The 16,518-nt window shown below is 39.8% G+C and overlaps 3 protein-coding genes across 5 annotated transcripts in view; all 3 read right to left on the minus strand.

The window, feature by feature from the left end:
* The window catches only part of LOC140948585 (ubiquitin carboxyl-terminal hydrolase 19-like), a 29,557-nt gene extending 27,893 nt beyond the window's left edge, over window positions 1-1,664 (minus strand). For all 3 annotated transcript variants that reach the window (XM_073397839.1, XM_073397840.1, XM_073397838.1), the window contains exon 1: window positions 1,317-1,664. In XM_073397839.1, the coding sequence (XP_073253940.1) occupies window positions 1,317-1,425 (109 nt within the window). In that variant the 5' untranslated portion in view covers window positions 1,426-1,664. The remainder of the gene's footprint in view (window positions 1-1,316) is intronic.
* A 2,844-nt stretch (window positions 1,665-4,508) lies between these two features.
* LOC140948210 (uncharacterized) lies at window positions 4,509-5,618 on the minus strand. Its single transcript, XM_073397430.1, has one exon. The coding sequence runs from the start codon at window positions 5,616-5,618 to the stop codon at window positions 4,509-4,511; it is 1,110 nt and encodes a 369-aa protein (XP_073253531.1).
* A 1,945-nt stretch (window positions 5,619-7,563) lies between these two features.
* Window positions 7,564-11,803, minus strand: LOC140948428 (neuronal acetylcholine receptor subunit beta-3-like). Its single transcript, XM_073397664.1, has 5 exons — window positions 11,726-11,803; window positions 10,569-10,613; window positions 10,096-10,205; window positions 9,241-9,530; window positions 7,564-8,722 (listed from the first exon to the last, which is right to left on the minus strand). Exons 1-5 carry the CDS (start codon window positions 11,801-11,803, stop codon window positions 7,869-7,871), a joined length of 1,377 nt encoding a protein of 458 aa, XP_073253765.1. The 3' UTR covers window positions 7,564-7,868.
* Between the last annotated feature and the right edge of the window lie 4,715 nt (window positions 11,804-16,518).

A 16,518-nucleotide genomic window follows, 5' to 3' on the forward strand; every position in this document is an offset into this window, starting at 1 on the left:
TCAAACCAGGAAAGTTTCAGCTAGGAGCAGCTGGCAAAAATAGTTTTCTTCGCTCTTCTTAAATTATAAAACCATTGTTGAACTCGTAAATGTGTTTGGTTTTCGCGCTGTCTGAGAATAGGCATACCTCACAAACATATACACCAAGTTTTTCCTGTGTTCTTGCTCAAAAATGTGAAACATTTGACTTGTAATTCTTACTTGAAAGCAACCTTGTTCCTTTTTCTCCGCCTTCCTCAAAAAGGTAGTTATTTCTGTTGACAATTTAGCGAGAAAAGAGTGCAAACTGAAACGATCTAATTCAAGGCGCAGTGAAATGCGAACTTTGACAGAAACACATTTTACCCTCCTTCACAAGATCTTCAAATTTCACTGCCCAACCCAGCAAAACAGTTCCCAAAAAGACTTAGTGAAAGTAGACTAACCAATAACTCAATAGAGCCTGGAGGAAACTCTCGGGTTTTTGTCTAGGGAGAATTACAAAACATTAATGTGTATGGTCCATTAAGTGCATCCGAGAGATAGGCACACATACTGTATGAGTAAGACTCATAATAAAAAAAAGGAAAAATAAAACTACTGAATGGATAAAATTCTCTGCTCTTAAGAGACCCTCTCCTGGCAGGTTTTTCAGTTCTTTATGTGGACCAGTTAGCATAACTCTCTTGACACCACTAGAATGAATTTAGAAAGTTGCCATATTTGAGTGATTTTGCCATTAAACTTATATATGACGATATAGCTTCATAAAGTCAGAAAACTTTACGGAAGTTTATATGGTGGGGGCCATGAATTTGCCCTCACCATATAAAGGCCTTTAAAATTTCGTGACTTACGAAACCGTATCTTTGCTCAACTCAGACAAACCACTTTCAAAATATTGGCAAGTTTACTCGTTTTAAGGTGCTGTTTCTAGTAGTGTTGATGTATATTCGCTGACTGGTCCTTGTCAAAACTTAAAAACACCGTGAAAGGGTTTATTCAATAGTACGGCCGAATACTAACACGTGATTATATCGGTTACGTTCACCAAGTCTGATCAAATGTTCATCGACGGTGAATCAACAAAATACGCCAATGAACAGTTACAAAACGTTCTACCAAAAAATCATCTGAATGCAATCACTAGATACAAGATTTAACACTTTTCGCATAGTTCCTTCATTGGATGATTGCACTTGATGAAACAAATAAACAACAACAAAATTGAAGGAACGTTTTATAAACAAAAGAAAATTTCTGTCAGTTTCAATGCTACAATTATAGCAATCAAGATTTTTCGCTAATCAACTTTCGTGCTGGTATCGAGAACTAACCTTCACTGGCCTTAGCATTAGACTCTTGAGCTTCTTCAGGTTGACTCTTCTTATGTTTCTGTTGTTGGTCGGCGGATGAGTGGTCTGCGTGTATGCATTTTATGGCCATTTCTCCACAAGCCGCTCGTTTTCGTCTGCCTATGGCCGAGGAACTCCTGACGTTTAAGTGTGAATTCGTCGTGGTAAATTCGCCTTGCGAAGCGCTCGATCAAGCGAATAAGTCACTGAAAGTTTGTTTCTAAAGGCTAGCGGCTAACCTCCATTCTTTAAACAGTTTGACGAGCTTAAAAATCGAAATTTGTCGCCATGTCAAGTCCCAAAGACAGCCGGAAAACATTTTTCGTTGATCCCGTCGTGACATCATATGAACACGTGCTAGTAACACGCATGCTCAATTGCTGCAATCTACCCATAGTGCATTTCACGAGCAAACGACAAGCAAGGACAGGAAAAGTACGAGAAAGGGCAAAAAGCAGACGTCTGGGCAAAAGAAAACAAAAAAAAAAAATTAAGTACAGGATGTGTATGATGTCTTTGTAATCTTCTTTAACTTTTCATTTCTTGCGTTGCCTGGAGACTTTTGAGTCGCCCCGAAAGGTGTATTTTCAAACTCAAGGCAGTCTTTACCTGTCAGTGGAACTGGCATTGCGGACTCCAATCGTTCGCGGGATTACGGATTCCTTGATTGAGCTTTCGCAGTTTCCAAAACCCTGGATTCCGGAAATCTACACCGAGAAATTTCCCGGATTCCGGATTCGAAAGATTTCCCGAAATCCGCAATCCGTTTTACCTTACATTGGGGAATCTTATGGGGTTTTAACCTCGACTGAAATCGACAGCTTATGACAGTTTCTTTCAAGGTCTGTTGCTAAGAGGACTGATAGGTTTTCGTTTGGTGTTCAAGCTTTTGTTTTCAGTCAGAATTAAGTAGCTCCTTCATCACTGTTGGTGGTACGATTTGTTACTTGGGTATGGAGTTAAAAGTTCGGAAGAAGTTAAGTGTCACAGAAAAAGTACCGGAGTTGTAGGAGAAAAACTGGTCCAGTATAAAACGTAAGGGGTGGTGAATGGTACCTCGAAAAACATGGGTATCGGAAAATGTTGGCAGGATCTCGAAATCTCGGAAGCGTTTTTGATAAGTCTCGAAGTCTCGTTTTTGCATGGTTTGTTTTTACCTTTTTTTGAGTCTCGAAACTTTTTACCAAAAAGTCTCGGACTCTGATTTCTAACTAGGATCTCAGCGTCTCGGCGAGTCTCGGATTTTACCATTCGCCACCCCTAACGTAGGAAGCTACTTCTCTTTCTATCCGCCGACTGCATTACTTGCAGTGAATTCGAATTCAATTTACGAAAGTTGGATCAGTTGTCTTAACTTTTTTAATCCGCCGGTTAATTCTTCATAAAAAACACGAGAAGTCCAAAGAATACTGCAAAGCTGATAAACCGACGTGAATTGCTTCTTTAGACCAATCTTTCCGGTTTACAGATGTTACTGAATTTATGATAGGACTGAATTATAATAATAGATGGATAATGTCGCAATAAAACTTGGTTAAAAGGGACTGAAGCAGAATGATCAGATGTACAACATATAACAAGAAAAGAAAAACTAATAATAAGGATACAAAAATTATTACAATACGTCACGGCGGTTTAGGCCATTAGGTTCAAGAGCCATGGCCGTATCTATCAAATGTGACTCCCTCGCCTTACTTACTGAGTCACGTGAAAAATGAATTTTCTGTCGTGGAATTAACTGCATGTCAGTGTGAGAATGGTCAGAGTGAGAACTGAGTGTTCGGAACTAAAAAGCAGTAGGTTTAGATTTAATTTTAGTTTTGTCGACTGGATGTTTCTGTTCATTAAATCTGTCCTTGAGGGTTCATAACCACATTGAAAAAGAAAATGAAGCCAGTAGTACAGGATCAGTGGCGGATCCAGCCCCTGAGATAAGGGGGGGGGGAGGACGGGGGGAGGTCGATTTCAAAAAATTTCTCCCCCTTCGGGCCTCAGTTTGGTCTAAAAATAAGGGGGCCCTCCCCTAGATGCGCCCCTGAGGATCCCCAGTAAAAGGATCGACGGCAACCTAGAGCTCTGGGGACAAGGTTGCAAAAGCTCTTTCAGCCGGACGTACAAAAAGGCGGGAAATTTAATACGTTTTGGGAAGAGGAAATAGCCGAAATACTGCCTAAAATCATGACAAGAACCGCGAAAATACGACACGACGGTATTCACCTGCTATTTGAGGAATATCTGTTAGTCTAAACACCCCTTTCCTGAATTTCCCGAGAAACAGAGAAAATAACAGCAACTTAACATAGATCGAGGTAATGGCACGGGCGGGAAAAGACACGGGAAAAGGCGCTGGCATCAGCAGAACACTTGTCATCTCGCACACCCAAATATCTTGGGTGTAATCGTATTAGCGTTCTGTGAAATGCGATAGAAAGCTCAAATTATGTGTAACCCGGTCACGATCTTTTTTCATCTTCGACGAGTGACAAGTATTTTACAGGATTTTCCTGTTTTCCGCGTTTTGTAACCGACATGACGTGGTATTTTTTCTTCCTATTTTAAAATTTAATTTGTAGCGAGTTCTTGGAGAAGACAGGGTATCGGGATATAGAGCGGTATTATGAGAAACAAGCCACCGTACAAAAGGAACTGAAAGGTTTGACTCATGGAACAAAATATCGGGCAAATTTGCAGTGTTTAGTTTACCATTTTGGTCAGTAGTGCTCAATACGCACTAATCTCTTACCCAGATCTCTTGTCAACGAAGCCAGCAAGAAATCTGGGTGGATACGAGGTTAGTTACGCATCTTACCCCAACTTCTCTTTTTGATGCTTATGGCGAAGCCAATGAAGTGACCTGTTGATGTTGTTCGTATTTCCTTTACATATTTTTACGTCCCGATGTCAATAATAATAATAATAATAATAATAATAATAATAATAATAATAATAGTAATAATAATAATAATAACAATTATAATAATAATTTAAACAATTATAATAACAACAATAACAATCAGACTTAAAATAACAACAACAATAACGATAACGATAACGATAACGATAACGATAACGATAACGATAACAATAACAATAACAATAACAATAACAATAATAATCATAATAATAATAATGAATAATACATTTATAGTGCGCAACTTTCCATAAAATTGTTATCTAATGTTTCCCGGTAAGACAAATTGCTACAGAACCGTCCTGGGATGGATTCCCTCTGTAATTTCCACGGTTTCCTTCTGTCTCAAACGTAGAAATTGTGCGCAACGAAGAGCTCCCATCGATCTCATGTGCAACACTGTTGCACCTAATAATACTCGTGATTGCCTGACGGTACTTTGAGAGCCTCCAGGCGTAAATGAACGGGTCCAATGCAAACTTTAGAACGAGTACGTTTACAGTGACCACTTCTGCAAGCTTGATTCTGAAATCCTGGCTAAGCGATAGTGAATTCCTATCATTGTACTTGTATAGCCTTAGATTCCATAAGATTACAGATGGCAGCGTGAATAGCACGAGAAAGGTTACTAAGAGTAAATTTGCTGAAGTAAATTGTCGTTGTTGCTCTCTTCTTCGCTTACGGGCGGCGTCGTTTTCGTCCAAGTTGCTGACCCTGTTGAGATGGACGCGGTATGCTCGATACAGCAATACATGACACATAATAAGAGCAACTAAGACAATATTGGTATTCAAATTCACATCTATTTCCAACTTGACTTTTGAGGGAACCTTATATTCTAGTAAAAGCGAAAAGATAATGCAATATACCACTATTGCACCTACAGCGATCATTGCATTTCGGCGAGTGACAAACGTGCGGTGCTTGTGCGGGAACGAAATGGCAAGGTACTGGCAAAATGTTAAGGCAAGAAGAATCTGAAAGGACGCATTCATCGCGAAAAAAGATACGTAAGAGATCACTTTAAGACAGTCCTCTAAAAGTTTTAAAATGGCTGGGTTATTGCTGCGAAAGAGATTCAAATATGAAGCGATGGAAATAAAAGCCGTCAGGGGATCCACGATGAGACCAGTGAAACCATCTGTCATAGCAAGACCCACAACAAATACAGTCATGGGTGTCCGGAAGGACTGAAACGGATCTTTAATGATTGCCAGTAGGAGAAGGCCATTCCCAAATACTGTGATAACTGCAATAAGTCCGATATAAATTCCAGATACTAGATAGACCAAATTTAGTGTCTCGATGAAGGATGCAATTTCTTGAGGCAGTGGGAAATGTTCTCTCGGTAGAGAAATGGTTGTATTATTCATTTCTCTTGGAGCGTACTTTTTCTTTCACCAGTTGAAGTAACTGTTCTCAAAAACTTCTCTAAGGTGGTTTTTGTTTAAAGAATCGAATCACTGAAAAAATGCTCTCACGTTCCTCGAGCCGTGGATATCGGTGAATTCAGTCGCAGAACGGGCACCTGGAAATGTTAGATTAAAGAAAAAAATTCAAGTTAGAGGTAGCTCTTTTCAGGTGGCTTTTTGAGTTCAAATGAGTTTCTCTGTTTGAATAGACTTTTCTCTGTTATAACGCCTTATTGACTGAGGACTGCTTATTTATTAAGCTGTACAAATGCGCAAAAATTGAAATAAATGTTGATTTTACAAAGGATACTGCAACTTCAAGTATAACAAGGGTGTAATTTTATTTCAACATACCGTGTAGCTTACCGAGACGATTTTTTCGATTTGGAGTTATACTTTAATTTGTCGATTTTTGTAGATACCAACTAAAATTTCTTCGAGTTTGAATTTGTTCCAGACATACTGTCGATTTCAACTAAAATTTAAACAACTATAAAAAACGTAGAAAATTAAACCTGTCTTTTCTAATAACCACCAAATGTAAGTCCTGTGGCTCTATGTAAATAGAATCAACTATATAAAGAAAAATGTGACTAATAATTCCAAAGTAAATTTTGCAACGCCGTGCAAATTGCTGCAAATGTCCTAATTTCATTTGTGTCACGGGTTCCATGACAAACAGTGCTTTAAATTAAAATGCCACATTATTTTTTGCTTTTTCTGCAGTACAAATCGTAGTATATTTTCAACCTAACCAATCGTGCCTGCTTTGTTTTTCAAATTAATATTCACTGTCTATATATGTATGTCGGCTAAACCAATAATTATAAAAATATGTACAAGACAATATTAGAAAACAAGTGTCTTTCTCCGTCATTCATAATCGCACGGAGTTATGATACAAAAAAGCGATTTGTTTCGAATTATTTAACTTCACTGAGATAACATCTTTGACTGTGCAACTGACATGCCAAAAAGACCAACTGTTCTTACCAATACTTGGACACATTACTACAGCCGAGGAGTTCATTGTATATCGAATTATTCCACGAGTGCGTGTTGGAAATGAGATGGGTAGCTAGATACTATAATCATCCCATATCCAATAAGGGCGAGTGGAATAATTGTTTTATTAAAAACGCCCACAAAATATCGAGAATTCTTCCTGACTTTATTTGTAAAAACAACCGATTTTCAGGTTGTTTTTAATTTTGATCAGACGCGTACAGTTACCATATTTGCAGAGCATGGTATAATGGCTCGTATACCATGATGGCTAAGCCAATCACGATCAGAACTCTAGAACTGCATTATCCAATGATTCAGGTTTTAATAAAAACAATTAGTTGTGCTGTGCATTTTCATTTCCTTGGAATTAACAAAAGTTGACCTCGCCTATCAGTAAGATAACAAGCAGGCCAATTAACAGAAACAAAACATTAAAATTGGGGACTGTTTCTTTCAATGTTTGCTGAGTGATATTTGCTAGGAAACAACGAAGTTAATAAACGGGATGCAACTGTCAAATCAAATGGAGATTCAGGAACGTCATGTACCTTAGGGAAAATAATTGTCGAGATGGAAATACTTTCTCATTAGTTTTAAAAACTTTTTCTAGATTTCCAGTCTACTGACTTTTTGATGACGTAGACTCTTCCTATTCAGCACAAACAGATCTAGAGTACAAAATATTACAGGCGAGTTCTTCGATCAATAAGTTCCTGTGACTATATTCACGAAGAGTGTAGGCGCTTGGGTATAATAATCAATACCAATGAAGTCTCGATCTCTGAAATTATAGTCACAGACGTTCGGGCTTATTCTATATGTGCATATTTGTTTCCATTATTAACTAAATTATTACGATGTGGTTTGAGAATCAGGTCTCGAAGGGTTCCCAGGCCTCAGCACCAACGCAACTCCTCTAAACCCTGTGCTATTTGCAGAAATCTGAAATTTTGTTGAAATTCTCAATGGTGGCCAAGATGGCGACAATTTTAAATGACGTCACTGGTCCCCAGCAGCGCCCTTAATATTTACATCATCTCCAGTGAGGGCAACCTCTAAAAATAATGTAACATAAAAAAAATCCTCTCGTAACTAGTTAAGTTCGAGGGAGGGATTTGCTTGTGCGTTCAACGGTTGAACCTGCCTGATTCTACCTAACAAGTTCGATAGTGGCAGGAAGTAGTCATAGCTAGAAGACCAGGTTCATTGAGAGTCATATAACTTATTCATTTCGGCGTTCAGAGGCTTGGCTAAGGAGGGACCATATGTAAAAACTACAACGGTAGAAATGAAAAAGGAAATGACGAAAGTCCAGAAGAAAATTCGATCCAAGGCTTTGCCTATTTGACGCCAAGTCTCGCTCCAGTCCTCCTCTTCCTCGTCCATGTTCACGCGACTGCTCGGGCGTGTGAACAGTTGACTTGATCTGTGCTCTGTAAGCCTGGTAAAATCAATGAAGCTTGATTTTCTCCTTCTATCTTCCCCAGTTTGGTTTTGTTCTTTTTCACATTTATCTACATTAATGCTGTCACAGTCAAGCACTACTACACTGACTGCGGGGGACTCAATTTTGGAGGTTCGCCTCTTTGTAGCATTTCGACAGCATCGATATATCTTGTTAATGAACAGGCACCATTTCAGCCAGGCGGGCGGTTTCGAGGTAGAGTGATGCGCCTTCAGTACAACAATGGTGGCAGTCAGCGCCAACCCAATTTCTACCATGATTATTATGTAGTACACAGCGATTAATGGTAGTGTGTCCGACTGCTCTGGCAAGGCCTCTGTAACGATCAGAAGATAGACGCTGACAGAGAGAAGAATTGTACAGCTGAAACCGATTCTTTCTCCACTTTCCGCAGGGATAAAGAAACTAACGAGAATCAAAGCTCCGATTAACATACAGGGAACCATCGAGAACACGACAAAGTGTAGTGGCTTGCGGCGAATTACAAAGCGCAATTGAATCTTCGTGAAGGGATGGGGATATCCTTTGTGGCGCACCACTCTTCTTTTGACCTCCACCCTTTGGATTGACCAACCACCATTGTTTTCTACTTCTGAAAAGAATTAAACAAAGAAATGTGTTCAATCAAATCAATGACAGACCTCACGAGGAGCTGAGAAAAGAAAGCGTGATTTGAATTGGACTCTAGCTTGTGATTGTGTGATGGGCCTGTACACTACTTCTCGTTGGGTGAAGACGCATGGTTGTGTTGATGATTTTTCTCCAATATCAAAGATAACTCCAACCTTTTTTCTCTAAAAGAACCGACGGAAGTATCTGGGCTTCAGATCCACTTCTCCTTCAGGTAACCTATTTTTGTGACGAGTTGATAAATTATTGCGTTCTCCAATTTTCATTTTTTTTTTTGCTTAAGGTCCTTTTTGCTGTGATTTTTTAAGTTTTTGGTTAATATCAAAGGGGAGCTCAGCTTTTAGGCTTGTATAGATACCTTTCTCCTCTAGAGTGCAGTGTACTTGCATTTGTGATACCTAAAACAAACTGACGGTAAATTCTATCTTGGTAGTTTTCAACATCACGCGGGCCTTTTGGTTCTCAAATTAACAAACTTACCAAAAGCTTCATCCCCATCGTCTTTTTCAATATTTTCTGAACGATCTTGTCCTTTCTCTCTTTTTAATCGCCTCTCGTCTGTCACGATATCCATCAGAGTAATATCCGATGTCGGAGAACCAAAAATCAGCTCACAGCGATGCTCGTCGTAAGGAAAATAGGTGACGTCAAAGTTGCACGAGCTTTTAAAAGACACAGGGGAATTCCATTCGCTTGTTCCGTTGTGGTAAATGATAATCCATGTTTTGAATTTCTCTGTGTAGCCTGCTTGAGCGACATAATCATCCTCGCTGTAGAAATAAAATTATAGAATTCCAGTTCCATTGATAAATAATTTACTTTGTCAATATAAATGTATTAACACTATGATTATTGTGAACCGATAAAACGTTACGTTTTTCTGTTTCCTTTGGGAATGTCAGCGACAACCTTTTTCAGGGCTACACTCACACGCACAGCTCCAAGACTACGGACGTGAGGATAGAGACTTTTTTTGATAAAAAACAAATAAAGTTGTTTTCCAGAAGACAGGAAAGCTAAAATCCTAAATTTAACGAGGGATATCAACAGGCCCAAAAAGCGTTCTTACTGTCAAAAAATTCAGTTTGCCTAGCCTCCGTCCGACGTTTTCTCACGCCCTCCCTGTCACACATCATGGCGGACGTATCCGAAAAGAACGGCCGCGGCTCCGCTGCTCTGAGCAAGTGACCAGAAACAAATTGATCATAGCGGAATAATGGGGCGGAGGATGAGTAAGCGAAACCAAAATACTTTGAGGGGGGTGGGGGGTGACGGCGGGGGGGAGTAATCGTAGCACATCTTGCACATGTAAAGCTGAACATTTCCTCAACTTACTTATTGTGCAGTACAATGTCAGGGGCCCAAATCTCTTCAGGACTCACAAGAATTCTCTCTAAACCTCCAAAGTCGTTTGGCGACCACATAAAGAAAGAATTATTCCAACTCTGCAAAATGCAATAAAAAAGACAAAAACATCAACAAAAATAATGACAATTAATAATGATGATGATGATGATGATGAATAACAATAAAGATTCTTTACCATTCTCCCCCTTTAAGCCTAACGGTCAATTTCCACGTGACCAACGAGCGCTGATACAAAACGAGTGATCTAGGCGATCTTAGATTACATCGATCAATAAACTGAAGGTCTGAACTATATCTCAGTGATCGTTGTGAGCGATAAGCCAATGCAAAGTTTACGTAGAAAAATAAAATAGGTAAAGGTTTACGGTGTCTCGAGGACAAACGTTTTTATTATAAGTACTTAGCTTTATTTCGCTTAGTTTTGGTGGAAAAACTCTGACCTGTTTGATGAATGTATCTGTGGAAACAACTTGTCCTTTCTTATCCTGCGTAAAACAAAAATAAACATTTGAGGATAAATAAAAATTTGACTATAATAATTAAATATTTACTTGAATCAAAACTTTCATGTCGGGCTAGTTAGAAATTTCAGCTTAAAGATTAGACATTTAAGGAAGGGTGGGTTCCACAGTTTCGTTCAACGTCATTTGGCTCTTCAATTTAAATTTGGCAAAACGCAACCGCCTAAAAGAACCTCAGTAATTGCCAGTTTGATAGCCGTCATCAGTGCCGGATTCAGACCTTGAGATAAAGTCAAAAAAATAAGTGGGGGAGGGGGGGGGGGGTAGGGCAGACCCCCCAGGTCCCTCCGCTGGATCCGCCACTGGCTCTACATTTAAAATGTGGGCTGATCAGAACTACTTCAGTGGAACGAAGTTCTCGGTATAACGAACGATCTCGATTTAACGAACTTCGTTATAACGAACATATTTTCCCAGTTCTTAAGCCCTTCGTTATCCCATAGCCTGCGTAACAAGCGTTTGAATTCGAGGTATTGCACGAAATTTGGACCAAGAGGAAAATAAAGTAACAAGCTTTTCCATTCTAGTTATTGCGCAAAAGTTACAACGAGAGCAAACGAAATTTGTTTTGCCTTCGTCCCAACTTTCTTGGCGAACTCGCATGGGAACGCTTGCTCGTTACGCAGGCAAGTTATCAGGGGCACCCAACGGCAATTTTCGGGAAAATATCTGTTCGGAAGACGATTTGAGAACTAGAATTTTCGGAACATTTGTTGTAAAATTTCTTGCTTGCCGGCCTCTCCTAGGATTTTCGAAGATCTACAAAATGGTATAATTACCCATTTTAAACGGATATTTACCCTAAAAAAGGCCACCTAGAATTTTCGGGAGCCTTTTCCTGGCTGAAATTTTCGAAAAGGTAAGTTTTGATCCCTATAATTTTCGGATCACTAGACTTTCAGCTAGGAAATCCGAACAGATAAAAAGTTTTTAGGGGATAAAAATATGCCTATATCTACCGTTTAAATGCTAAAATACGTTCAACAATGCTATGTTAAGTGGTTTTGAACTATATCCTCGTTGGGTGCCCCTGAGTTATCCCGAGGCTCCACTTTATTTAAGCATTACGTGCTTACCACGTCCACAACTGCATTCAATTGGACAATGAACTTCACATTGACCGCCTCTGAGCAGTTCAAAACAGGCCGAGTCATGCGGCCATTGTTTGAACCACTGGGGAAAAGTTCTTGGCGGAGTCGGTGTTCGTTTGAAATGCCTATTCTGGGCCAAGACAACGTTGCGACGCTCGCTACAAATTCTAATAGAAAGAAAGGATGAGTTAGTTGCGGGATTCATCATTTAATGAGTCATCTAGACATGGGCCCCGACTCAAACTCTGCATCATTCATTTCACGAAACCAAATGCTGAATTAGGTGCAGAGGTGGAATGAATCGGTAGGCGCAGTTTTTGCTTAGCATGGCACGCCAAGTTCAAAAAATAAGTTTGGCAGAAGCTAACGTCGTATCCGACACTGGAGTAGCACTTTGACTCATAGAGTAATATTCTTAAGTGTCGAATCTAACCCACACTTATAGTAAAACTCTTCTCATATTTCACACTTGTATTTATTTTGGTCTTTTGAACCAGTTGTGGCTCCAAGATCAATCTACATTCGAACATAATCAAACCAAGAGGTTTCGGCAACAGGGGTGGCGCAGCCATTGAACCATGAGGCCGCCTATGGGTTTTCTTGAACACTGAAGAAAACCTATAGGAATTATGTTCGTAACTATTGGTACCATTTGTTTTCATGAAAATAATGTATGTTACCCAGATTAGCGGTGATTTTTGGTAACTCAATTAAGGTTACACTCCGGCTTGAGATAAACTTGAAAAACTTCTTCGCCGAATTCCCGAGGCGTACTCACTAATTCGCTGTCGCTCGCACTTTTCGCTCCCTCGCTCGATTAATCATTACCTAGGCTTGTAAGAAAATTAAGTCTAAGGGCGCTTTTCATTTGTCAGAACTGACCGGCCAGACCATTCCCGTCGTAATGAGAATTTCACTTTTAAACAAAACTATCCAGCCGCATATGTTAAATCCTAAATGGTATGCACGAAGATGATTTTTTGAGCAAAAACTCTTTGAAAAAGCTTATTGCTGTGTCAAAATAACTGGTGCGGCCATGATCCGGCCGGCCAGTTCTGACTTTGGGAAAGCGCCCTAAGAGACGGACATTAGCACACGCACTATGTTTGCATTCTTTAAGTTAAAGTTCAGTCACTTCGCAACCGCTAAGGCATTTAGCTTCTCTGCCAACGAGGCTACCCACCAAGTCATTTCACCACACTGCAGTCGCTGAGCCGATTCGCTACTCTGATGAATACAGGTTGTACGATAATACATCAACTCAATCAGTGTTCCTCGAACGACGTACAGCACACTATGATAGCTCACTCTTTCCAAAAATTGACTTAATTGTAGCAAAGCGAATTTGTACGGAAACAACACAACAATTCTGATTACAGAGAGCCTCCCCCGCAGCACTTAGCCCCCTCTATCCGTTTTCAGTGTAAAATGCGGATCTTAATGTAAGGGTGGATTTCCACTGTCGCGTAATTTTCACGTGCCTACGCACGTAAACTGTACACGCTTAAATAAAATAGAGGCAAAGTATGAAAGGCCGCGCTTTACGCAAAAGTTGAGCGAGGTTCATCTTTTACGTTTACGCATGACCTTCCACACATTGCCTCTATTTCATTTCAGTAAGCGCGTACTTCCTTCCATTGTCTCTATTTTATTTACGCGCGTACGCGCGTAAAAATTACTCGGCAGTGGAAATCCACCTTAAGAGACAGACCTTTGCAGACGCACTATCTTTGCATTCTTGAAGTTGAAGCTCTGCCACGCCACGCGACTGCGTAGGCGTTTAGACTCACTGCCATCGTGTCTGTTCACCGAGTTATTTCGCCTGACTCGGCAGTCACTGGGTCGATTCGATTCAATTTAACAGTCGAGAGTAATCAGTATCATAAGAGGAATAGTTTTCATAACAAGAGTTGACTCGCAGCAAAACGGGGCTCGGGGTTTAACATGGTTGTAGGAAGCGTAATTTGTAGTGGCTTAGTTTTACCGGCTTATTTCAAGGTCTCTCCTTCTATTGCTTAGGGTTGTCAAAAAAAATCAACAACTTAATGACCACGGTACATGTTATGGGACATTGCATTGAAAGGGTCGGATAAGTTGAATGAGAATGTAGGATGAACAAAAGAGCTCATTTCTGAACACCAACTTTGCAAATTGCATCAAATATCTTCCTGGACTCTTACATTATTTTTATCCAAACAAGTCTACAATACTGTTCTTTGTCGTTCTGTTTGAAACAACTGATAAAGGGTTACTCCACCTTTCTCTGAATTTCTAGTAAGTTCGTTATTGTTAATTTTTTTGCATTCACCGTGTGCAGTTAACAAGCAGAAACAAGTAATTCAGCATGGCGACTCACCTGTTAGAAGTGATAAAAATAGAAGTGTTGCAATCTTGAAAATCAAGCTCATCTTTGGTCAACGGTTTGAAAACCTAATCGTGGCGAAGGACTAAGCCTAAACACTGTCGTTGTATGAGCTGCTGGCTCGCAAAATGATGTTATTAAACTGAAAGAGCAAAAAGCAAGAAAACTGGCTGAATTACTTTGTGATATGATGTGAAAAACAATAGAAAACTTAGATTGAATAGAAAATGAATTTCGTTCGCACAATGATCTATGTCCCTAGAGAGAAAAAAAATAATATGAACTAAACTTTATGCATTTTAAGTTGTTTGGTAACGAAAAAACACGACTTTCAAACATAAAAACACTAATCATCTAGTAATTAGTTTCTAAACACAACAACATTGAATAGGTTACTTGACTTGCTTGAAAAACAGTCGACTGACTTTATACCCCGTGGACACTAACGCTAATTCGTTTGAAAACGTACATATTTTAATACGTTTTAATCTAGACTGCAAAACGGACGGTTTTTCTCTCTCTTAGCTTTTAAAATGCAAAAAGTGATGCGCGAATCGCCGGCGTACCATACTACTGGGAGCTTTAGCATCGAACTGAATTCGCGTTTTTTAAAACATTGTCGCGTTTATTCCAGCTCGCAGAAAATATCATCAAATATAGGCGAATTTTCCTGAAGTTGACTACTTGGGGACCGCACTCAAGGTTAGAAAGAGAAAGAAGAAATTCGTCGCTTGTTTACGTCCTCCATAAAACGATAAAGTGGGCATTTTCTTGTCGAAGTCGTGCAGTGACGACAAAGAACTGTACAAAAAAAAGCATGCTGCACGTGCAGAGTTGTTGTTTTGCTCAATAAACCTATTGCTTTTTTGACGTCCTCGTTGCCGTCGCCGTCGTCGTTGCTAAAGCTCCTTATTTTTCGCGCAATGTGCGCGAGCCCCACACCAATCACGTCCCCAGGGTTCTCTCCTACTCGTCGGACGACTAGGAGAGAACCCTGAGAAGGAGCTTAGCCTCGCAAGCCCCCCATGGTCTCACACTCTCATCGCTCCAGATCTTTCGTTTGACGAGTGTTTGCTTTCTCAATAGGCCATTTTCCAGTTCCAAAAACTCTCACTTTCAAAACGGGGCTATATAACTGCAAAACCTGTGTTGTGAAAGTGAGTTTTATATTTTAGAGAATAGAAAATCATTTTCATATTAATGGCTTCCCCCTTAGCTTCGCTTTCAAACAAAGGCTTGAAGCAACTCAGAAATGGCCTAACTATCGTAAAAATTAGGCTCAGTTGCAACCTAGTTTTGGCTAGTTGTGTGCGTGGGTTCTACGCTATTCCTTCCTTACAGTTCCCGTTTCATGGCGTTCCAGAGACAGATCATCTGACTTAGTCGATCATACCTCTCGCAACATAAACAGATATCTCACAATGCTTATATTTTTCCATGTAGCGCTCGTCAGGCTATCTATGGAAGGTTTATTCTTTACAAAATATTAAATATTATTTTCAAAATATTACGGTGGGGGTATCTCAAATCTGATTGTACGTCCTTGTGATAAGCTCTTTTTGAAATGTTCGAGGGGAAAATCGAACGTAGCATGCTGGTCGGGTCTCCTCCACGAACCCGGACCCAAATCTGAGATTCCTCTTCTGGGCCCTTGGGCACTTTTTGTTTGTTTATACTTAGCGTGCGTCAATCGTAAGTTGAAACCATCCCCGAATAAGAAAACTGACTCTATTTATGCTAAAGTGTTATCTGAAATTATGAGTTTCTTTTTTTAGTATGCTAATTATTCGAGACTTGAAACTCTTTTAAAAGAGTTATCACTTAATATTTACAGTCTTTAGAATGGCGTACCCTAGGTGCCAGAGGTTTTTTTTTCCCTGTTGTTTGCTGCGAAAATTGAGCGGCGAAGCGGCGATCGTGACGAGCGGCAAAAGCCGAGGTTTTTTTCCCGCTCGTCACAATCGCGGCTTCGCCGTTCAATTAACGCCGCAAAAAACAGGAAAAAAAAAAACCTCAGGCACCCAGGGTAAGAATGGGGTTACTATGACGCCGAACCGTCGACTTTCTACACTCATTTTTATTTGTTGCTTTAGTAAATCGCTGTTGATTAAAAATTGGAAGCAAACCATAATTGTTCGAGAGAGCAGAGCCCTTGAATTAGCGTCACATTTATCCAGCAACACGTACAACACGGAGCAAAGTGATTTTGCATATGGTTAATGCTGATATACTATTTCGCCTGATATTGTTATTGTTGTTATACTTATTTATTTGGAACTGAAACTAAGACACGTGGATCTCTAAAACTAAATATTATTACGTTCTCTCCATGACGGCTGCTCATGTTACGTATCGTTTTGAACAAAAACAAAAAAGTGTTGAAAATTATGGCCCAGCACCCTTTTAGTGAAGCTCT

This window comes from Porites lutea, chromosome 9 (assembly GCF_958299795.1).
Source record: "Porites lutea chromosome 9, jaPorLute2.1, whole genome shotgun sequence".
NCBI classification, from domain to species: Eukaryota; Metazoa; Cnidaria; class Anthozoa; order Scleractinia; family Poritidae; genus Porites; species Porites lutea.